Source organism: Balaenoptera borealis, assembly GCF_965194805.1.
Source record: "Balaenoptera borealis genome assembly, chromosome: 10".
Taxonomy (NCBI): Eukaryota; Metazoa; Chordata; class Mammalia; order Artiodactyla; family Balaenopteridae; genus Balaenoptera; species Balaenoptera borealis.
The window spans coordinates 107,442,281-107,466,543 of NC_138874.1; the positions used below are offsets into that span (position 1 = coordinate 107,442,281).

Here is a 24,263-nt window from a genome sequence, read left to right on the forward strand (position 1 = left end):
AATACACATGATGGTCATTCATGTTTAAAAAACAGAACAGCATCACATGAACTTTCTACCATAAACTGGGTGGCACCATTCAAGGGCAGGAGGGCTTTGAATTAGGAAGCTGGAAGAGAGTGATGAAGGCTGGCAGATAGCCACAGGCCAAGGATGGGGAAGCCAGCCAGAGAGTAGAGAAGCTGCAGTGTCAGGAGCACCTGGCAGGTAAAGAGTATTTGAGGTTCAGGAAGTCCTTAGCAGGAGCAGGGCAAGGCACCTGTGGCAGGAGACTCAGGATGTGATATCTGCTAGGGACACAGTATTTACTCTTTTCACTCATTCTGCTTGGCCAGGCCCGGGCTCTAGCATGCATTCAGAGTGAGAGGGAGACAGCACTGTGCATCTGGGTCAGATAGATTCCAGGAATATCTTCAGGTTTTCTCTCTCCTAAGGGCTCTGCTTGTTAACTCTGGATTTATAGGTCATCAACCGCATACACTGGTCTGAGTTAATGACTGACTGGTGTTTTCTACTAAGCTGCTGTCAGGCAGATTTTTCCATTTAATTTCATTTAAAACAGTGGTGCTTAATCCTGGCTGCACATCAGAATACTCTGGGGAGCTTAGGAAAAAAAAAAAAAAATACTGATGCCAGAGCCCATGTCAATTAAATTCTGCTTTAATTGGACTGAGGCCCAAGTATTGGTATGTTTGAAAAACTCCCTAGGTGATTCTAATAGGTAGCTACAGTTGGAACCACTGATTTAAAACATCAGGGAAAGTTTCAATCAACTAATCAATTGTTTCAGAAGTTACAATAGCATTATTTTCTTCACATCTGGTAATGTGATTCATTAAAAAATAAAGAAGTAATTTGCAGAACATCCTGTCTTCATTAGACTTTCTCATTATCCATTTTTGCTAAGGAAAGTCAACATATGGCTGAATTCAACAATAAATCCGAAATTGATGGCTCCACTGAATCTTCTTTTCACCATCTTATTGCCATTATCTTCTTTGTCCAACTCACCTCATTTGCCATAGTAATTGCTCCTATTGACCCTTTAGGTTGAGATGTCTGGACAATCCAAAAGGCATAGTACTTATCACAGATTCCAGGACAGTTTGTCATCATGGGACTTCCTGTGCTATGGAAATTCAACTGAGAAACCAGCGTGGGCTGGAATAATTAGTAATGTGGAACTCCTTCCTGCTTTTGGGCCCTCTCACTTTTATCTAGCAGAAGGTTAAAAGCATTGCCTTGCTTTTCTTGTCTTCTACCTCGTTTTTTTGTTTGTTTGTTTTTTCCTTCTTCCCTTCTAAGGCATTAGAAAAGGCAGGAGATAGGGGTAGAAAGATTCATTTACTCATAAAGCTGGGAGTGTAATTAAAGGTCATTTAGTTCAACCGCCATCTGAGACCAAGAGACTTTCCCAAGATCACACAGCTAGATCACCCCTGGCGTGGGGACTGGAACTGGGGTCCTGACTCCCAAGCCCCATTCTGTTCAACATACCACCTGGCCTTTCAAGATAGATCGAAGATACTCGGGAGGGCTTCCTCTTTCCACAAGAGGTTCTCCAGCCATCTTATCCTTGTCAAACTAGACCCCTTTTACTTCCTTGACATTTTATTGTCTTCTCACACGCCTCCTGCTTAATTCGGGACATGATAGCTTATGGACTTTGCTCTCTTCCTTCTCGTTATTTAGAGCCCTGTGCTGGTAATACTTGTTTAATTTATATTGTTACATGCTTCTCGTTGATGTGCATTTATTGAATGTTTGCTGTTGTCAAATGTCGCAAGGTTCTAAGAGGAAATTCCAAAACAGAAGACGTCCCAGCTCCGTGGAGAGTCTGGCTGGTGAAAGACCCCTGCAACCAGCCCCTTAGGTCGCATTTCCCAGCTTTCCTAGTCTGGGTCTCTGCGGGCAGCACAGGCCCGGGGGAAGAGGGGGGGTTTCAGGCTGGATTTAGAGAGTCGGCCTGGCTTTTCTCAGGGCTGGTGAAAGTAACGAATAACCTGCTGGCATGGGAGGGGAGGCCCCAGAATTGGGCTTCTGCTCCAAAGGCCGCAGGGCAGTAAGGCGGCCAGCCTGACTCATCCAGGCCAGTGTTCTGCCCGCAATCGCCTGGGGTTGGGAAAGCGGGCCCGCCGGGGCGGGGCCTGGAAAGAGCGGGAGGAGGAGGAGGAGGGGGCTTGGATGCGGAGAGAAGAGGGAGGAGGAGGAGCCTCGGGGGAGGAACCAGGAGGAGAAACCCAGGAAAAGCTGGAGAAGAAGGCGGCGGGAATAGGCAGGAAGAGGAACGGAAAAGAGAAAGAAGCGGGGAGGAGACGGGGAGGGGGTGGAGCCTGGGAAAAGTCGGGGGAGAAGCCGGGGAAGGGGTGGGGAAGGGGGAGGAGCCATGAGAAGGAGCGGGGGCGGGGCCGATCAAGGGGCGGAGCCGGGGGAGAGGCCTCCAAGGCCGCCGCCGCCGCCGCTGGGGCGCCTTCTCCTCCCGCGGGTCTGGCAGCCGGGGCGCTCCCTCAGCCGCCGCTCCCCGAAGCGCGGGCTCTGGCGGCCCCGGCCGACGAGGACGCCCCGCGCGAACCGCCGCCTCTGGGGTCGCGGGGTCGCGGGGCTACGGAGCCGCTGGCGCGCCCGGGCCGCCGCCGCCTCCCTCCGCGTCCGGGGCCGGCATGGAGCTCTTCCAAGCCAAGGACCACTACATCCTGCAGCAGGGCGAACGCGCGCTGTGGTGCAGCCGCCGCGACGGCAGCTTCCATCTCCGACCGGGTGAGGCTGGCGGCACGGGGTCGCCTTGGGCGGGCGGGGGGCGAGGAGGGGGCGCGGCCGGGGCCCCTCGGCCGGGGGCTGCGGATCTGGCGCCTCCTGCGGCCCTGGCGGGCGGGCTCGAGCGAGGGCGCGCGATCTGTCATTATTTCCTGAGGGGAGGGAGCGCTGGCGTCGCCCCTGCCCCTCCGCGGGGGACAAAGGACTGGCGACCCTCGTCCCGCCGAGCGCGCTTCCGCGTCGCGATCTGCTCCGCTGCCCGGGAGAGGGGACGCGAGTCGAGCCGCCCGCAGTCGGGGTCGGGCCGGCGCCCACCAGAAAGTTCGAGCGAGGTGCTCCTGGCCTTAAAGGCCTCTTCCTCTCTGGCGTGGCCTCTGCCCGTCCTTCGGGACAAGTTCTGGGTTCGAATCCCGATCTCAGGCCAGAGGCGATCGCGCCAGTGTAGTGGAACGTCCTGCCGGAGCTTCAGTGCCTGTGGACATCTATGTGTTTCTGGTGGTCCTTTATCATTAAAGGCGTGACTTCATTCTGGTTACCTCATAGGCACTCGATTTACAGTGCCTTTTTTTTTTTTAATTTTAGTATTACGGTTAAACTGTATCGTAATGTTCAACTTTTAATATTTTTGTGTGACTCAGTAGTGTGCGATACACTCTTGTGGGTCCATGTTTGGGTGTCATGTAAGCTGTCATGAGATGTCTAAGTCTACAACGATTAGTCTGCATTAGGAAAACTAGGTCACAGTGGTGAGTTAAACAGGGCAGTTGCTGCCCTCAGAGAGCTGACAGTCCCGGGGGGGGGGGCGGTTTCCCTTGAGGGGCTCAGGAGCACCTCCCGCTTTGAGGTTGCCAGTCCTTTTTCCTAATCACTGCAGATCTTTCATTTTAGGAGAAGTAAGAGAACAGAGTTCTTGAAAGAAATAGCCAGAGCATTTCAAGTTTACTTGTAATTCTTGTATGTAATCTATACAAAAGAATTTACGTGGTATGAATTGGAAAGTACGAAAGGCACAAACGAACTTTTCATATACATCACAGCAGTTACCATTTATAGGAGGGTTTCCAAGGATCTGGTCCCTTAATATATTATTCCCAATCCTCACAACAACCTTACAAAGCAGGTGGTGATATCCTCTTTCTCAGGTGAGGAGACAGGTGTGAAAGGTTGAGTAACTTGACTGAGGTCACAGAGAGTAGAATTGGCCCCCAGAACACTTTCTGGCCCGTCCCACTGCTTGCCTAGGAAGGCCTGCTCATTGATTTGCTAGAGCAGTGAAGGAGAACTTATTTTTTTTCTAGGTTTTGGATGTATTTTCTTGCTATTACATTTTATTTCCTCTATTCAGAATGGAAGAGAAACTACTGCACCCAGATAAGGTTCTTTGATAATCTTGAGACGGGGAGGTGTTGTAGATAGGCTAATTTTGGCCAGTCTCCAGTCATTCTCTTCTCCCTGTTTTCCCTGATTTGATCATTTGCCTGGTCTTTCTCCCCTCGCCCCACCCACAATGTTTGGATAAGGCTTCAAGTGCAGACTGAAGAAAAGTAGATCGCAAAATTCCCCAGGATGTCAAAGAGCCGGTTCTTTGGATTCTAAGAGCTTAAAATTAACTATGGCAGCTGGATGGAACTTGACATCATCTCTAACTCATTGGACAGAACACTTTTCTGTACTTCATTTCCTCAGCTATAAAATGAGGGTTGGACTTTTTGGTCCTTGTGCATAATGAAATGTTTTTGAAACAGTGCCAATTTAAGTGTTTGTTCAGTGTACCTCTTTGAGGACAATAATTGATGTGTTTCATGAAGAACACTCAGGAAATCTCTAGGTCACCTGTGTATTGGGACAGTGAATTGAAGCATACGTAGATAGAGGTGGACGTGGTTGTCTCCATTTCTAGGGCTACTCTCTCCTTTCTCTTAGCCTCTAAGATTGACAGAGATGAACCAAGCTGGTGGAATTACATGGAAGGAGGTAAGGTCCCAGGAGTCCTCTGAATAGATGGCTTTAAATGAATTATGTGTCATTCTGTTTGGTTTGTGTTCATTTCTCGTACACAGGAACCTGTCCAGTCCTAACAGCTTTAGGGATAAGTTGCTTCCCTCACGAGAAGTAAGTCAACTCTTCTAGGGTGCTGGCTAGTAGCTTACCTTTCAGTGGAAGGATACTTAAACTCATACTTCTGAGCTGAAGCTCAGATGATCATGCTACAGGCTTAAGCCTTTAAGGAATATTCACAGGGAAACCTGGGCCTAGATTTTGGATTAATCCATGAGGTTTGAATTACTGTTTATATATCCAAAGTCCATATCAGAAGGCAAATTAACTTTTTCTGAATAAAGTGGTTGTAGCCTTTGCAATTAAGTTTATCTCACTTCTTAGGATATAGCCAACCACAGACTAAAGTAGACCAAAAATATAGAGGAAGGAAGAGGCCATTATCTTTCAGAACAGCCTGTTTTTGATCTTCAGGTGTTCAAGTACATATAGCCAATGAATAAAGAATCTCATGCACCTGACTTTACCAAATAGTTTATCCTATCCAATACTCAAGAGCCTTTCTAAAGAATGCCTATGTAATAATGGCATTTAATTGTTAAATGTTTTCCAGGTCTTTTTCTGTAGACTTATTTAAAATTCTCCATTTTATTGGATCATTTCCCTCTGCTTTTACAGCCAGTTTTGCTATTGTTTGTAATGAAAGCATTTAAAATCTTTCATAGTTTCTTACTGGTTATTCAACTGAATAAATTACTGGCCATGTCCTTTTCTTTCTAAAGGGCAGTATCATAAAACCAAAAAAGCCTGTGAGCCTTGTGATTTTTATGTTTGTGGCAACTTGAAACAGGACTTTTCTTCTAGTGACATCAGAAGGATCAGTATTGATATTTAAGTCTAAAGTGACCATTTCCTTAGTCTGGAATGTTTGTTACTGTCAGTCTCTTTTCCTGCCTAGTTTATTTTGTAAGACCCAGTTCAGATGCCACCCCTACTCTGTGCTCACCATAGCCTGCATTCCTGGGGCAGAATTATTGGTCACCTTTTTATGTTTCCAGGTGCTTTAGACACTTGGTACACACGTTAGTTATAGCCCTGACTGTATCATATAATAATAGTTTGCTTCCTTCTTCCCCAGTGGACAGAGCATTCGTCAAGGCAAGGACCACGTTCTACTCATCTTGGTATCTCTGAGCTTTAGAGTGCTTAGGACACAGAAGGCATTTTTGGTTGAGTTGAGCCGAATTAATTTAACTCCAGGTTTTCTCTCAGTACTATCATTGCCACAAATATAGGATGTTGTGTTATGCTTATTACTCATTTTAGGCCCTGTTTTAAATGTCTTCTAACTGGGGTGGAAAATCTCTGTCCAGCTGGATAAGGAAATAAATGTGAGGAAAGGTGCATTTCCACTTATGTTGTTTTTCTATCTGATTTAACGTCACTTAAAAAAAAAAATCTTTGTGATGGTATTCCTTATTTTCTTCTTTAACATTGTTTAAATTTTTTCTTCTAAGTAGTTGAGTATTTTTTCTGGTTTTCCATTTTTTTAAGGTTAGTGAGTAGTCTGTATTCATACTTAGAACTGCTTTTTTGGTGGATGCTTATATCTCTTGCAGGGTAATGACCACCAGAGGAAAATATTTAGACTTGTTTTATTTTCAACCAGGGAAAATGATGAAGCACTGTGTAAACATTCAATAATCTCTTGAGAGTGGAGTTTCACTATCTGAGAATAAGGGCTGTAATTTAAAGACTTAAAAAGCAATATAATATAGCCCACTGGTGAGCAAGGGTGATATGGTCTTATCTCTTTAATCTTAAAACTGCTTCCACTTGTCCTTGTAGCTTTGTCTGATAGGACAGTGTTATATAATTTACTGCTGCGTATTGCTTCATTCTATTCTGAGACTGACCACGAAAAGATGGTAGAGCATCTGTCATACACATAACATTCATAAGCATGTAAACTATTTAGAGAGAGATGAAACACTGAATGATAAATACCAGTGAACAGTTTTTGGAGGGGGATGCTAGTTTTCAGAATGTACAGAAACATAAAAATGCATTCCTGTTTTTCTTATTTTTTGATAATGAAATTACTTTTAATATGTCATATGAAAACTTTTTTGAATGAGAAATTAGTTACAGAATTGAAATCTAAATAGAACTTTTATCTGTTTTGAGGAATCATATTTTATGAAACTATATCCAGTTTAGACTTTTGTGTTATTTGGTATTTACTTTGAAAAAATTTTTTAACTTTACCTTTTTAAAAAATCACGTTTGCTAAAAATTCACCGCTTACCATGACAAAATGTAATAGGGCATTTTAATTTAAAAATTAGTTATTAAATATATTGTAAAAATCTTTTTAGCCATTTTTGTTGCTGTTGAATAACCAGTTTTTTCCCCTAGTGTCTTTAGTTTTCAGTTTCTTTTAAATGGCTTACCAGTTTTATACCTTGAACACTTCTTACCCCATATTTTATGTTTCTAACAGGCTAGCAGTTGGATTGAACAAATCTGTAAACTTATTTTGTGAACATTTATTGTTATGCATGCAAGATACAAAACACATCTTTCCAAAAAATTTCCCCCTTTCTTTGGCTTAAAAAAAAAGATAGTCTTTGTAGGGTGAATTATGACAATTTTTGGAATCAGGTTTTACAGCTAGAGGGAAGTTTTTGTGCATATTGTCTGCTTTGTCAACTGAGATTAATAGTAGCTAATAACAACAGCTTTTATTTACTAAGCATTTTTCTGAACCAGACACTGTTCTAAGCCCTTTATGTGTACTGTTTCATGTCATCCCCACAATAAAACTTAGGCGGAGGGGTTTTATTATTATTTTACAGGCACAGAGAAGTAATTTGTCCAAGTTCAAAGAATAAGAGGGAGAGCCAGACTTCTAACCCCATATTGACTCCAAAGCCAAGTTTTTCTCAATATTGACAAAAATGTCTTATAAACCTTTCTACCTTCTTTTTTTTTCCCTTTCTACCTTCTTGACCACAAAGTTGTAGGATTTATATTTTTATGGGTAATATCTGAAATGTATTTAGCTGTCATAGTCATTATAGTGTAGCCTATGTAGAGAATAAAATAGCCTCTGAAATGTCAAAGTATGCACGTTGAGGAAGGATCTATGTAGAATGAAAAGGCTGATGATGGGACTATTGGTCTGTTCTTTGACCTTTCACCTGTCCTCACTCTTTTCTTGCAAATCTAGTTTATATAGTTACAGGGAATATCATTATATAATAGGTTGACTAGTTTTTCCAGTTACGGTCAGTTTGTAAGGTTTCTCTTCTTAAGTTTTTACAACATTTGCAGGTTGTGGAGGGAATAGATAGAGGGAAGATCTTGGAGCAGAAACACTGATATGTACTGGATGGGAACTATTTCAGCCAGTGTTGAGCAACCTGAAGCCTTCTCAGTCTAACTTTGCAAGAGTTCCAGATCCAGTTTCACAGACATCCTTTCAGAGCGCGTAAAGCAGAGAGGGAATGGAGGAGAAAAAGTCTTCAGGGCAACCACTTCTGAAGAGGGGAGGGACCTTTGTAGCATCACTGATTCCTAGATGCTTGTGTCCTGGCCCTGCCAGCAGAGGCCAGGACTTGCCAAAGGCTGGCTTCAGAGGAGAGCAGTATCCAGGCCTTTAGGGTAGAGCATGCAGGTGCCAGAAACCAAGGTGCCCTGACAGCTTGGTCTTCTGGGAACGTGGCTACTTTGGTGCTGCTCCAGGATGTCCAGCAGCACGGCTTCCCCGTATCCCACCTGCCCAGCCTAACTCAGCCCAAGCAGGGAGAAGGAGATGTAGATTCATTACTATATCCCTAGCACCTGGCCCACTGCAGGTCTTCTGTAAAAATTGTATTGAATGAATTGAAATAATTCTAGTCTCTGGTTGACCCTGTGTACCTTGAGCAGCAAAGAGGTTGTTGGGAGGATTAAATGGAGAACATAAGAACAGAAGACTAAAACGCTGCATCTCCTACCAACTTTAAAAAATGTGCTAATTTCTCATTGTCGTTTTATTCAGGAAACGGGGGAATCTAACTTTTAATTCTGTGGGATTCAATAAATCTTTTCTTTTTTTAATGAAAATAAATGAGACCCAAAGACATTTTAATTTTTCTCTAACTGACCCTATGCCAAAAAAAAAAAGATTGTTGGCTGATTTTGGTTCTTATGATTTATGACAAAATTAGCTGATGTATTTGCAGATAGATACTAGACTATCGGAAAATCAAACTAATTTGGCTATAGTATTGATTCAGTGCATTCTCAGAGCCATAGTCTGACCTTGATGTGGTTTTATGGGGATTTAAATGTGTTAGATCTTTATAAGCTGCATTACTATCTCTCTGTAAACCTTTCTGTAAACTGTTCTATTCCTGTTCAAATATGTTTTAAAATATAAACTTTTAAAATCTAGTCTTGCAAACACAAACCTGAGAAGTAACAGCAATCTCATAGAACCTGTAACAAATTACTCATTAGCTGGGCTAAGTCATAATCATATGTGTCAGACAACCATAAATGAGCTGAGAAGAATATTTGAATTAGAGTATGTTTACCAAAATAGAGAAATACTACATTACTTTATTATCAGTAGCTGTTGATAATACATTAAGTAATATTTAAGTAGTATTTAAAAAGTGAGGGTGAGCACTGCACATTTAGCATTATAGTACTATCAGAACACATACTGGTAGTATCTTAATTAAATCCCATGCTCTGTTAGGATGACTCATTTTCTGGTTGCTGTGAGACCCTTAAAGGAACTGCTCTCATTCACGAAAAAGCATCCACTCCTGGCAACTTTTTGGTAAGGCTGGTTGAGGGAAGTACAGGTTGATTTTAGGTCAGTGTTCCTTGTTGTTTTTTCTTTTTAAGTTACCTCATTTTTTTTTTTTTTAATTTATTTTATTTATGGCTGTGTTGGGTCTTCGTTTCTGTGCGAGGGCTTTCTCCAGTTGTGGCAAGCGGGGGCCACTCTTCATCGCGGTGCGCGGGCCTCTCGCTATCGCGGCCTCTCTTGTTGCGGAGCACAGGCTCCAGACGCGCAGGCTCAGTAGTTGTGGCTCACGGGCCCAGCCGCTCCGCGGCATGTGGGATCTTCCCAGACCAGGGCTCGAACCCGCGTCCCCTGCATTGGCAGGCGGATTCTCAACCACTGCGCCACCAGGGAAGCCCAAGTTACCTCATTTTAATTGCAGATTCTTTCACATTTAACCTTGAATTTCTTTAACTTCACAGTGGGATATTTAAAAATACATTTAAAGTACATTAATTTTTCTTTATGAAAATTTATGAATCTTATTCTTTGAAATCTCTTTTTACTTATACTAAACTTCAAATTCCAGTTTCTGCAGTGGTCAACATATATAATTTGAAATAGTCCTAATGTGTAACTGAAATGTTGGGACATTTTAAACATGCCACAGTGCTCTTAATTTTAGTAGTTTGCGTGTATAATATTAATGATGCTTCATGGTGTCATTATACATTGCTTTTATGCCAGATATAAACATTCTTCTTCCTACTTCCAGCGTAATAACCCTCCCCTCCCCCAGGGAACAGTTGTGGTGGGTAGACCAAAGAGTTTGGCAGAGTTTCTAGTTTGCTAGTCTCCCTCTGGGCAGTTGTTCTTCTTGACTTCCAGGATTCACCTCTAGTAGCTATTGCATTTATCCCCCTTTGCACCTTTCAAATACTCCCTTTCCTCAAAGAAGCAGCCCTCCGCCCCGACAACTAATTTAGTATTCTATTCCTTTCTCCTTCCAAATTATATTAAGTCTGAAATTCTGTGAAGTCATTTATTTATTATTTCAACAAACATTTATTGAAGATCTGTCTTCTAGGCATTGTGCCAAGGTAAAAAGATGGATAAAATACTGTCTCTACCCTATAGCTCAGGTAGTGGTCCAACAAGGGAAAGGCATACACAGGATTCTAGAGTGACAGATACTGTGATAGAGCTGAGTTCTGTGGGAGATTTGAGCTGGGTCTTGAAGTTCGAAGTCTCTGTTTTTTCCCAAGATAGTGGAAATCTATTTTTCTTCCTAATAAAGAAATGGGAAGAAAGGTGTTCTTTTATTTGAGTCTCTGAAGTTCCTTCCAGCTGTAAATTGTCTGTGATTGTTTCTGTCTTATTTAAGAGTGGAAAGTCCTGGAAGAAACTGGCTGTGTGACTAGTGGACTTTAATGGATATATTTTTTTTTTTGCCTTGCCTTGCCGGAAATAACTTTGTATGCACAGTGCCTTGGTTCTAATTAAGTACTCAAAAAAAAAAAAGAAAGAAAAAGAAAAAAGTTTATGAGAATGAACAGTGCCTAACTGGCCAGACTGAAATAGTACAGGTTCTCCCCTGTACCTCCCACCCCACAGGACACTCTGCTGTGGCCCTCGTTTGATCTAGAAGCAGTTCTTCATTTGAGGGCAATTAAAATGGCAGGTCCTAGACCTGATGGTGTGTTTGAAGGTAGAGCTTTTTGTTGGTAAGGACCTATGGTATCAGAATGACTATACAGATGATCCTAGATGGAAGAGTAAGTTTTGAACAGAGTTTTCAGGAAAAGCTAGGAAATTATTTAAACGCCAACAGAGACAAAGGTTGCATCTATTTTATGTTCGAAGTGCTAATTTTATGCATCTCAGTTACCGGCTCTAAAATGAGTTAAGGAAAATACCAACTGTTAGCTTACCTGTGCTCTTATTTAGCTCTCAGAATCCTATTTCTTTTTTTTTGTCTTTTTCTAAAGATTTATTTATTTATTTATTTTGGCTGCGTTGCGTCTTTTTTTTAAAAATTAATTTATTTATTTATGGCTGCGTTGGGTCTTCGTTGCTGTGCGGGCTTTCTCTAGTTGTGTTGAGTGGGGGCTACCCTTCGTTGAGGTGTGCGGGTCACTCATTGCGGTGGCTCCTCTTGTTGCGGAGCACAGGTTCTAGGCGCACATGCTTCACTACTTGTGGCTCGCGGGCTCTAGAGTGCAGGCCAGGGAGTTGTGGCGCAAGGGCTCAGTTGCTCCTTGGCATGTGGGATCTTCCCGGACCAGGGATCAAACCCGTGTCCCCTGCGTTGGCAGGCAGATTCTTAACCACTGTGCCACCAGGAAAGTCCCTGCGTTGGGTCTTTGTCGCTGCGTGTGGCCCTTCTATAGTTGTGGTGAGCGGGGGCTACTCTATTGCTGTGCACGGGCTTCTCATTGCGGTGGCTTCTCTTGTTGCGAGCACGGGCTCTAGGCACACAGCCTCAGTAGTTGTGGCTCACGGGCTCTAGAGCGGAGGCTCAGTAGTTGTGGCACACGGGCTTAGTTGCTCCACGGCATGTGGGATCTTCCCCAACCAGGGATTGAACCCGTGTTCAATATCCCTGCATTGGCAGGCAGATTCTTAACCGCTGCGTCACCAGGGAAGTCCTATCACTGGATATTGAATATAGTTCCCTGTGCTATACAGTAGGACCTTGTTGTTTATCCATCTTATGTATATTAGTTTGCATCTGCTAATCACACACTCCCAATCCTTCCTTCTCCCCCACCCGCTCTCCCTTGGCAAGCACAAGTCTGTTCTCTATGTCTGTCTGTTTCTGTTTCATAGATATGTTCATTTGTGTTGTATTTAGATTTCATATATGTGATATCATATGGTATTTGTCTTTCTCTTTCTGACTTACTTCGCTTAGTATGATAATCTCTAAGTCCATTCATATTGCTGCAAATGGCATTATTTCATTCTTTTTTATGGCTGAGTAATATTCTGTTACATATATGTATACCACATCTTCTTTATACATTCATCTGTCAATGGACATTCAGGTTGTTTCCATGTCTTGGCTATTGTAAATAGTGCTGCTATGAACATAGGGGTGTATGTATCCTTTTGAATTATAGTTTTGCCTGTGTATATGCCCAGGAGTGGATTGCTAGCTCATATGGCAACTCTATTTTTAGTTTTCTGAGGAACCTCCATACTGTTTTCCATAATGGCTGCACCAATCTACATTCCCATCAACAGTGTAGGAGGGTTCCCTTTTTTCCACACCCTCTCCAACATTTGTTATTTGTAGACTTTTTAGTGATGGCCATTCTGACCAGTGTGAGGTGTTACCTCATTGTAGTTTTGATTTGCATTTCTCTGATAATTAGTGATGTTGAGCATCTTTTCATGTACCTGTTGGCCATCTGATATGTCTTCTTTGGAGATATGTCTATTGAGGTCTTCTGCCCAAAAAACAATTTCTAATATCCTTCATGATCAAAACTTTGTGGCCCTCTTGCTGCACTGTAATTAGATCCCAGTTTTAATAGAAAAGTCTAGAAATTCTTCGGATCCCTTTCCTAGGTAGTATATCTCATCTTTTAACTATTCTTAGGGTTTTTTGGTTGTTTCTTTTTTTCCCTTAGGGTTATTTTTTTAAACGTATTTTTTTATACTAGCTTACACCAACTTTTTGCTTATTCACTATATATTATGAGCTCTTTATTCAGTTTATGGTACTTAATTACGTGAAAGAATTTCAAGCTGTCCACGGCACAAGCGTCATCTTTGAATCACTCAGGTAGGATAAAACTATAGCTACTAATGCAGGTTCCAACTAGTAACCTATAATCACTTCGACCTGTAATTCTCAACCTGGCTGTACATTAGAATCACCTGGGGGAGATTTACAAAATACCTGTGCCTGGGTCCCAGCATAACCCAACAGTCAGACTCTCGAGGAGTGGGGCCCAGGCATCAGTATTTGTAAAGCTCCCATATGGTGATAATGAGCAGCCAGGATCCAGGACCGTTGAGCTGGAGTTCACACTGGGAAAGCAGCAGCTGCTAGAACTTCTAAAGTGGATTAGCTCTTTAGCTTGCTGAATGCTGGAAAATAATTACTATTAGAGAGTTCAGAGAAACATGTATCAAAATTTGCATTTATAAGATGGCATCTGAATCAAATTATTCCTTAACCTTTTTTTCTGGCCTAATTAAATTTTGAGAATTTAAGTATGGATGAGCTAACCATTGGAACTTTTAGTTCCTCATTGTAGAACCCTTTTCCTCATCTGTTTGACTTTGGTGTTGGTAATTGTCTTTTCAGAGCAATAATGTCCTTTTGTCTTTAGCAGGAAATGAAACTTGGGTCTGATTATGTATGCATACACTAGCACCTTTTTTTTTTTTTTTTTGACACAAGTGAAACTGCCTGTAAGCTTCAGCAGCTGTGCAAAACCCAGGCTTGTTCTTGGGCTGAGGGAGCGCCATCACTCTGGGCTCTTGGAATGAGTGACTCATGCTCTCTGCAGGCACACAGTACTTAATCACTTGTTTTCTGTGTACCAGGAGGAAGAGGGCATATGAAAATAGAAGCCATGTACTGCCAAATGGATCTGAAATAAGAGTGGAAATGTTGACCTAATGGGTCAAACAATTGAGCTTATGACAAACTACTTATGTCTTTGGGTGTATGTTGCTTTAATGGTTTCACTAATTAAAATTTGGCATTATTTCTAAAATACTATGCTTTTGTAATTTGTAAGCAGCTCTACTCTTTACTAGATAACCTTGATAATCCTAAATTTTAAAACCTATTTGCAAACTTCAAATGTTTCTCTTTTGAAATTGTGGAATTTCAAAATTGGAATATACCTTTCATTGCAATATACCTTTCGAAGGAAGGATTAGAAAGCACTGTTTGTTGGAGCAGATCAATTACATGGCTGTTCTTTGTGGGAGGAAGGGACAAGCCCACTGGCCATTTTCCCTGCTATTCCAATGCCTTCTGCCTCCAGAGTAGGCATTAATAATGGTGACAGAGTGTCCATTACTACGCATAGTTGCTACATATGCCTAGACCAGTATGGTTCATACATGTCCTCTATACAAACACTCTGCTAATGCTTTTATTTATTTTTATCTCCTTAATGAAGAGTAACAGATTAAAAAATACACACACACACATATTTTGAAGTGTCTGTTGTGTGCCAGGAACTGTACCAGGCATAAAGTCATAGCGGCTCAAAAAGACACACTCAGCCTCCCTTCTTGTGCCGGTTATATATAGCCTGTTTCAGGCCTTCCTCCACTGGCTTGTCGCTGTATTGGTGTGAGAAGCTGTGGGCACCTGCTAGAGATTTTAAGATAATTTAAAGTTTCCCAGAATTTTTAGTTAAGTCTTTCATTGTGAGAAATCACATGCTCATCGTTTATTATATTTATTGAAAGGGAAATGCTTTTATTACTAAAAGTGCCCATATAGCAAAGACTTGTTTTGGGATTTTCTTTAAAAGCAATCTTAGTCTTATTAAAAGTCGAGGAGAATAAGCAATTGGTAGGAGAAATTTTCCAAGTTACGCTTTCATGCTTGCTTCTACTCATTTACTGATTTGGTTCAATAACTATTGAATGAGTCCCTGTTGTGTGTCAAACACTGTGCTAGGCTGCAGGCATACAGTGGTAAACAAAATAGGCCTAGAATTAAATAAACTGATAGAAGAGTCAAGACTTAATTGTCTTTTAATTGGTAAGTTGAAACTTTACGTTTATTATAATTATTAATATATTAATGAGTTATTTCCACCTTTTATTCATGTTTTCCTTTTATTGTGCTTTTCTCAGTTTTTTTGTTCTGTCACCTTTTACTGTGTTCCATAGGATGGTATGAATTTTATTTTTGTTTTTACTTTAAAAATTTTTTAATTCTCTGGATGGTATGAATTTTTATCAGATGTCTTTCTGTTGCTGATTAAAAGCTACCTATTCTGGTTTTTGTTCTTCTACGGTTTCTCAAAACTTAGGACCCGAGTACTTATTTTCACGTATATAACGAAAGTCTACTGATGTCTGTGTCTTTTTCCCAAGTATATTTTAACCTTCATTTAGACTCTACCGCTTCTAGATTTCCCCTCTCCAGTGTAGGGGACTTTAGGGGAGGGGAGGAAGCTGGCAGTTATGCTTGATTTGCTATTTGGACCTGAGTTGGGTTGCTAGGACTGTTTCTGCGTGCCTAATTTAGAGCTACATCAGAGCCCTGTATCTGTTTCACATTCTGAAGAAACAGAATTTTGGGAGCATATCTAAGCATTGAGATATTTTCATAAAACATTTATTACTCTCAGAAGGCTTTTAGGGATTATGGCCTTAAGATTTAATGTAAAAAACAATCGAAGTTGGGTTTTTCCTTTTTTATCCTTTCCTTTTTAAATAAAAAGCCGTATGTAGACCCTTGAAATAAAAATCTATGGAGAGATTTAGTGAGTGCTAGGAACCTGGAATTTTAAATGCATATACCTTTCCCAACTTGAGGTAAAAGTTATTGAATGTTTATGTGCCAGACATTGTGCTGGGTACTTTCACATAATTCTTCCATTTAATCCTCATAAAAAATCCTGTAAGTTAGATGGAATATCTGCTTATGAAAGAGGGACCTGAAGTTGAAAGGGGTTCCAAGACTGCAGTAGAGCTGGGATTTTTCTCTCGGGATATGGAACGCAGGCTGTGCCCATGTCACTCAAATCTCTGGACTCTGTCCAGTCTTCCAGTTGCAGATTTGGAACCAGGTCACCCTCATGCACACTCCTGTCACCTGGATCTCTGGCTTTAGGCTTGCCTTCTCACATCCCTCCTCTACATACTAGCCCCAATGTTCAATCTCAAATGCAAATCTGCCCTCTCTGGAGGAAATGTCTCCTGAATTTACTGCCTGTGGTCCTCCTGAGTTGGTCCCTGTTTGGTTTTTCAGCCTCATTCTTACAGCTTCCTGCCTTTTACCTTAAGGGCTTACAGTACCAAACCGTTTAGAGTCCTCCTTGCATTCAGTAAATATTTGAGTGCCTGTTATATGTTAAACAGTCTGCTGCATGTGGGCCTGCCCAGGGCTTTTCTCATGATCCAGATGGAGGAGGTCTTGGCCCTGGACAAGGATAGTGGCCGTGGGGATGGAGAGAAGTGAAACATTCATCAGATATGAGGAGGTAGAATCAACAGGACTTGGTGAGGAAGAAAGCTGTTTTTTTTTTTGGCCGCGTCGTGCAGCTTGTGGGATCTCATTTCCCCAACCAGGGATTGAACCCACACCACAGCAGTGAAAGTCCGGAATCCTAACCACTAGGCCACCAGGGAACTCCCAGGAAGAAAGCATTTTGACTGTCTCCCAGGTTCTGGCTTGTGTGGCTGGAATGATGGTGGTGAGCTGAAAGCCCCATATGAATTTAAAATGAGAGTATTATATCTGAGTAATTACACATGGTAGGGAAACTTATGGTGTTAGAGGTATGATAGAGCCCTGGACTGAGAGTGGGATATGGGGTTTTGATTTTAACAAGCTGTGTAGTTAGTATTGGACACTTTTCCTCTGCCAGCCATGATATCTTTATTTGAAATAGAGCAGATGACTTTAACTTTGTTACTTCAAATACTGAACCCTTCTAACGTGATTCAGTGCAAATTATCTGACTCCAACCTGCTTCTCCTTTCCGTGTCATTCATTCATTTGTCTGTTCAACATTTGGAGCCTGCTGTATATCATGCACTTGGGACATAAAGCTAAATGAGATCAGGTTTCAATGAATTTTCTGTTCTTGATGAGCTTCCTGTTCAGTCAGGGAGACAGGCAAGTCAGTAATTAGGTGCATTAAACCAAAATGAGATGCCACGATGCGTATACGAGCAGGGTTCAGGGGAACCACAAAAGAGAACCTGATCAGTTCTGCTGGGTGGGTGGAGTGGGGAATGTGTCAGGGAACACCAGTGCCCCTTGTTCTGAGTCTGGAATGAACAGCAGGCTGAAGTGGGTGGGGAGCAGCATTCCAGGCCCAGCCTGTGCACGCTTCCAGATGATTGTAGGAAGACAAGGATGCTGGGGTGGGGAGGCGGGAAGAGGGTAGACAGGAGCGGCCCGCGCTGGGCCTTGAGAGCCTTTCCAAGGAATTTGGACTTTGTTTCTCAGGCTCTGGGGAGTCGGAGAAGAAGTATGACTGGATTTACAATGTTCTATGTTGTATGTATTTTTTTCATGCCTAATGTATTTCTTTTACAATATCAATGTTAGACAAACGAGACTTTAGGGCAAAGAGCATTATTTGAAATAAAGGCAGTTATTACATCCTGATAAACGGAGCAATTCACCAGGAAGATATAATAATCCTGAATCTGTATGTGCCTGACAACATAGTCTCAAAAAATATGAGGCAAAAATTAAGAAGGAAAAGTACACGAAGCATGAGATTTAAAAAAAAACACAAAACCCTGTCAAAGTATTAGGCTAAGCAGTCAAAAAATTAGCAAGTACATAGAGCAGTTGAATAAAATAATTAATAAAGTTGATAATGAGCCCTCACCCCAGAGTTTAATAGTGTATTCAAATGTTTGAAGTAAGAAATACTTTTAAAAGCATGACTTGAACAGACACATATATATGTATATACCTATAACTTCAGAAACAAACGTTTTGTGAAGTGTTTCCCCTTACATGGTACAGTTTTTCTCTTTTCTGTTTCTTTGCTGTTAGTGCTGATCTCGTTGTACAAAATTGACACCCTTTTTCTTGAAAACACTAAGAAAATATACATGCTTTTCAAGTACACACAGAACATTTACCAACTGACTTTCTGGATTCCCCTCACCACACCAAGCATCTGGTACTCCTCTTGTTCTGCCTCTTGTCCTTCCCCCTGCTAAAGCAAAGATGACTTTGACTCCTATTTTTACTGAGTCAAGGCCATCCAATACATCCATCTGCTTCTCATCTCCATTTCTATATTTAGCCTTTTCATCTTTTCTTCTAGACTTAGAAGAAAGTAATATCTTTCATTTCCAAGGTTAACTTTTACACCTGTACTTTTGATTTCATTTTCTTTTCCTCCTTAAATAGCTCCTGGTTTTTATGCCTAGACATTTCTCCTTGACCACCGTATCATGAACTCAGTCTTAGTGGCCTAACTAGTTCTCTCTCTGGACCTCAAAGATTATTAGTGACTATTATTTTTATTTATATTTATTTATTTATAATATTTATTTATTTATTTATTTGACTGTGCCGGGTCTTAGTTGCGGCACGTGGGATCTTTTTTTTTTTTAGTTTTTTAGTTTTTTAGTCGAACCCGCATTGGGAGCGCAGAGTCTCAACCACTGGACCACCAGGGAAGTCCCAGTGACTATTATTTTTAGTCGTTAGACTGCAAAACTTAGTCATCTTTATAGTTTTTTCTTTTTTTTTTTTTTAAGTGAAATTTTAACTTTCTTGAATGGCTGCTATAGTCACATGGTTCAAAATGCCAAAGGTGCAAAAGGGTATTACTGAGTTAAGAGGTTCTCGCCCACCTTTTCTCCTGCTGCTGTATACCCTGCTTTTTCTGCCTTCCTCCTTCTTACTCATCTATGTCCTCATCTTATCCCTCTCAAGAGAGGATAGATGTTTCACTGTCATTTTAAAATTTACCCTCTTCCTGTCCTTTGTGTAGCTTCCTTTGGGGTGTTTCATGTTAATCTCCTTCTGAACGTTGTTCACCTACTGCCCACCCTGCTCCCCAAGCTACCGTATCCTTTCAAGCCAAGACTCTTGTAATAAATAACCTTCTAGCTCCTTTCCCTACTCGCAGTCTCCACCTCCTTTCAGTGCTGTCACCTAATCCCTGGCTGCAGTCTTGTTTTACTTTTGTCATTATCTGCCTGCCAAGGCCTCCAGGAAGTAAAGCTCATTAGTCTTTTATTCAAGTCTCTCCTTATTGGCCTCAGTTTACTTTTTCCAGTCTTATCAGTAAAGATCTCCACCATACTAACGATACTCATTGGTCATCTGATCTATACTGTTTGCTCCTTTACTTTTTTTTTTTTTTTTTTTAAAGATTTTTAATTTTTATTTATTTATTTATGGCTGTGTTGGGTCTTCGTTTCTGTGCGAGGGCTTTCTCTAGTTGCGGCAAGCGGGGACCACTCTTCATCGCGGTGCGCGGGGCTCTCACTATCGCAGGCTCTCCTGTTGCAGAGCACAGGCTCCAGACGCGCTGGCTCAGTAATTGTGGCTCACGGGCCTAGTTGCTCCGCGGCATGTGGGATCTTCCCAGACCAGGGCTCGAACCCGTGTCGCCTGCATTGGCAGGCAGATTCTCAACCACTGCGCCACCAGGGAAGCCCTGCTCCTTTACTTTTATATCTTAGCCTGATAACAGTGCCTGGTTCTTGGAAGGTACTTGATAAGTGTTTCCCCAGTGAAGGGACAGTTTCCAAAACAAACCTTGTACTTTCTTTCTGCTACATTATTTTTCTTTCTGATTTCCTTATGCTTGAAGTTCCACTTCCTCTATGTAACTGTCCATGACTGCTCTAGCTCTAACTTTTTCATCCTCCTCCATATTCCTAGAGCTCATCTGAAACCCAAGGGATAGAGTCTTAAAACTGTGGTTGTTCATCTGAAGTCAGGGTGGGGTTATGAGTAGCTGGAGCTATTTCCTTAGCAGGGGCACCTGTGTTGGCAGATGTTGAGATTTGGCCTGCCTGACAGGGATTCTGGTTATTTGAAAAGAAATCAGGGTACTTTTAGTTTGTACACCAACATGAATTCCAGAGTTAGAGTTAGATTTTTATAAATTAACAAAGAGGTAAAATTAATAAATACATAATTGATAATGGGTAAGGAACAACTTAGATAACATGGTAAGCGAAAAAATAATGAAAAAATGATAGATTTGTATAAAAATTTAAAACTGAAAATATTTGCAAACATGTCAAAGAGTTGATGTTCTTAATATAAAAAGAACTCGTAAATCAATAAGGAACATAAAGAAAAATTGTTAGAGGATATGAATAAGAAAATCATAGAAGAAGAAACATAAGCAGTCAGTTTTATGATTAAATGTTTAATCTTACCAGCAATGAAAAGAAAGTAAACATAATTTAGGCAATGGATGCCATCAAATTAGCAAAATTTAAAAAGAAATTCTAAATGATGGCAAGCATAAGAAGCATTTTCATATGCTTCTGGCAGAACTCTAACTTGGTGCATAACCTTTGCAGAAAGCACTTTGGTAATATTTGAAAGCTTTCATTTTTTTTTATGTTTTCACCTATTAATTTCATTCCTAGGAACTGTTCTAAAGCTATTAATTCGGGAGGGAAATAAAGTATTTGCATAATGTTCATCATTGATCACAGTATTGTTTATAATAGGGAAAAACTGGAAATCACTTAAATGTCTAAGAGTGAGGAAGTGCTTCCTTAAGTGGAAAATTAGACAGCCATGAAGTTATAATTTTGGAGAATATCTTAAAGATGTGAGAAAATACGAAATGGTATAAGAAAACTTAACATATAGTGCTGTGTTTGCAATATTGCAGTTGGATATGCACACAGACATATGTGAAATGTAGCAAAATAATGTTATCTCTGGGTGGCGGGATGGAAGTGGTAGAATATTTTTTCCAATTTTATACAGTATTTATAATAAGAATGCATGTTACTTAAAATGTAAATATTGTCTTACTGATTAGTTCCATATATAAATTCTGAGGGAGGCACTGTAGTTGGATGGTTAAGAGCACAGGCCATGAGTCATGCAGACCTGGCTTTGAATTGCAGCTCTGCCCTTGATCCATTGTATGACATGGCCACTTTACTTTTCTAAGGCTCCATTTCCTCATCTGTGAATTGGGGTTCCTAATACCTAACTCATAGAATTGTTAGGGTTAGAAATGGTAATGTGTATAACAGCCTTTAAAAAAATTAATTCCCTACTTTACTTTAATTCTTGAAATAAAAACAGAAGTTAACTTTTTTTGCCTCCCATTGAATGTATCATTAACAACAAAGATGTTCAAGATACACTAGTCAAAACTCAAATGAATTTGAAGACTAAACTATTAAGTCTTCTGTAATTACCCACATGTGTTACAGATTGATTATACATTTCATTAAAATAGAATTTAAATGGTAATAATTAAAATGTAATTTTAATTTTCTGCTAAGAGAAATGCTGTTTTCATTCTTGCTAATTTTTTCCTGCTATTGAACCACCACTAATGTTACCTTTATCTCCATGGATATAACAGCCTTTTGTGGCCTGGGTTCCACAACAGAATTATGCCCTCATGTCCTCAGGCATCCTTTGTATGTAATGAATTAGCTTCTCTTCTGTGTGTCTAGAATGGTACAAATTATGTACCATCCTTGGGAGAATTGAGAAAACAGTCATCCAAATCATTGTCTTGTTCTGTGGTTCAGATGAGGAGCCCTGATTGGATGCCTGGCACATGTTAGGCACTCAGTATAAATGGAAGCAATTCCTATTGTTTTTTCCATAGAAGTCCCATAAAAGAGCACTGACTTTCTGGGTTTCTTTGCTTGGTGTTAGCTTCTTTGGGAAAGGGTATTTTCCAGAGTGTGATTCAGTAAGTGCACATCTCTGCGGTGGTTTCTCAGGCCTCGTCTTTGGATCTGGGACTGGCCATGGCGATCGCACCTTGGATAACTCCTCTCGTTTGCCCTCTTGTAGTGTACCAGCCTCCTTCCTCCACTGCAGGGCGCCAGAGTACTGCCTCCCATCTGAGTAGAGTTTTAGAATTTCAGTTCTCTCCCCATAACTGTCCTCATATTAGAAGACTTATTCAGGTCGGAATTAATACTTGTCCACAAAGTGCTCGATAGTAATGTATTCAGTTCTGGGTGTTGAAAACTGCTCTTTTGGGATGCTGATCATTTTTTAATATACTGCTAAAGATACCGTTTTTTTTTTAATTGTCTTGTGACATTCCTGTGACATTTCTTTTTAAAATTTTTCAAATTTTTATACAATTTAAAAAGTTACTTTCCATTTACAGTTATTAGAAAATATTGGCTATATTCACCGTGTTGTAAAATACATCCTTGAGTGTATCTTACACCCAACAGTTTGTACCTCCCACTCCCTCACCCTTATATTGCCCCTCCTCCCTTCCCTCTCCCCACTGGTAACCACTAGTTTGTTCTCTATAAAGATACTGTTTTAATATGTTTTCTGATGAATATTTTTTCATGATTGCTTCTTATTTTATTTTAGCTACTGATCTACTTCTTGCCTGGAATCCCATTTGTCTGGGGTTGGTAGAAGGTGTTATTGGCAAAATTCAGCTTCACTCAGGTATGTTTCTGTAAACTCCTTAAACTTGTCAAATTTAATGTGGCATTCTATGACATTTTCTTCTTTGAGGATAAATGTAGATTCTGTAATGGCTTTGATTCCTTTACCTTAATTTTGGGTCTGCCCAAAGTGGGTGTATTTCCGTATAAGTGAAACAAAAATATAAGCATACTTCATTTTATTGTCCTTTGCAGATATTGCGTTTTTTACAAATTGAAGGTTTATGGCCACCTGGCGTCAAACAAATATATTGGTGCCGTTTTTCCAGCAGCATTTGCTCACTTCATGTCTCTGTGTCACATTTAGGTAATTCTTGCAATATTTCAAACTTTATATTTGTTATGGTGATCTGTGATAAGTGATATTTGTTACTACTACAACTCCCTGAAGGCTCAGATGATGGTTAACATTTTTTAGCAAGAAAGTATTTTGTTGTTGTTGTTTGTTTGTTTGTTTGTTTTGGCTGTGCCGTGCGGCATGTGGTACCTTAGTTCCCCCACCAGGGATCAAACCTGTGCCCCCTGCAGTGGAAGCATGGAGTCTTAACCACTGGACCGCCAGGGAAGTCCCAAGAAAGTATTTTTTCTAATTGAAGTATAGTTGATTTACAATGTTGTGTTACTTTCTGGTGTACAGCAAAGTGATTCAGTTATGCATGTATATATTTATTCTTTTTCATATTCTTTTCCATTGTGGTTTATTACAGGATATTGAATATAGTTCCCTGGGCTATACAGTAGGACCTTGTTGATTATCTATTTTATATATAGTAGTTTGTATCTGCTAATCCCAAACTCCTAATTTATCCCTCCCCTCTTTCCCTTTGGTAACCATAAGTTTGGTTTCTATGTCTGTGAGTCTTTTTCTGTTTCATAAATAAGTTCTTTTTTTTTTTTTTGGCCACGCCACGCAACTTGCAGGATCTTAGTTCTCTGACCAGGGATTGAACCTGGGCCCTGGCAGTGAAAGCGCCGAGTCCTAACCATGGGACCGCCAGGGAATTCCCTTGTGTCATATTTTAGATTCCACATATAAGTGATATCATATGGTATTTGTCTTTCTCTTTCTGACTTACTTCACTTAGTATGATAATCTCTAGGTCCGTCCATGTTGCTGCAGATGGCATTATTTCATTCTTTTTTACGGCTGAGTAATATTCCATTGTATTGATTTTTTTATATATATATATATATATATGATCATATATGTATATATATATATATCACATCTTCTTTATCCATTCATCTGTTGATGGACATTTAGGTTGTTTCCATGTCTTGGTTATTGTAAATAGTGCTGCTGTGAACATTGGGGTGCATGTATCTTTTCGAATTATAGTTTTCTCCAAACATATGCCCAGGAGTGGGATTGCTGGATCATGGGGCAACTCTATTTTTAGTT

At 40.6% G+C, this 24,263-nt stretch overlaps 1 protein-coding gene and 1 long non-coding RNA gene across 6 annotated transcripts in view; one reads left to right on the forward strand and one right to left on the reverse strand.

Annotated features, from left to right (window-relative positions):
- The first annotated feature begins 2,431 nt into the window (after nt 1-2,431).
- The window catches only part of INPP5F (inositol polyphosphate-5-phosphatase F), an 89,819-nt gene continuing 67,987 nt past the window's right edge, over nt 2,432-24,263 (forward strand). For 4 of the 5 annotated variants that reach the window (XR_014248885.1, XM_082406930.1, XM_082406931.1 and 1 more), the window contains exons 1-2: nt 2,432-2,757; nt 22,782-22,862. Coding sequence is in view for 3 of the 5 variants with exons in the window: in XM_082406930.1 (XP_082263056.1) it covers nt 2,661-2,757; nt 22,782-22,862 (178 nt within the window). In the remaining 2 variants the exon portion in view is untranslated. Of the gene's footprint in view, nt 2,758-22,781; nt 22,863-23,064; nt 23,169-24,263 lie in introns of those variants that run through there. The other variant, XM_082406932.1, reaches the window with a different exon arrangement.
- On the reverse strand, nt 9,360-18,279 carry LOC309635583. Its single transcript, XR_014248896.1, has 2 exons — nt 9,962-18,279; nt 9,360-9,658 (listed from the first exon to the last, which is right to left on the reverse strand). It is a non-coding gene; the product is annotated as an uncharacterized lncRNA (long non-coding RNA).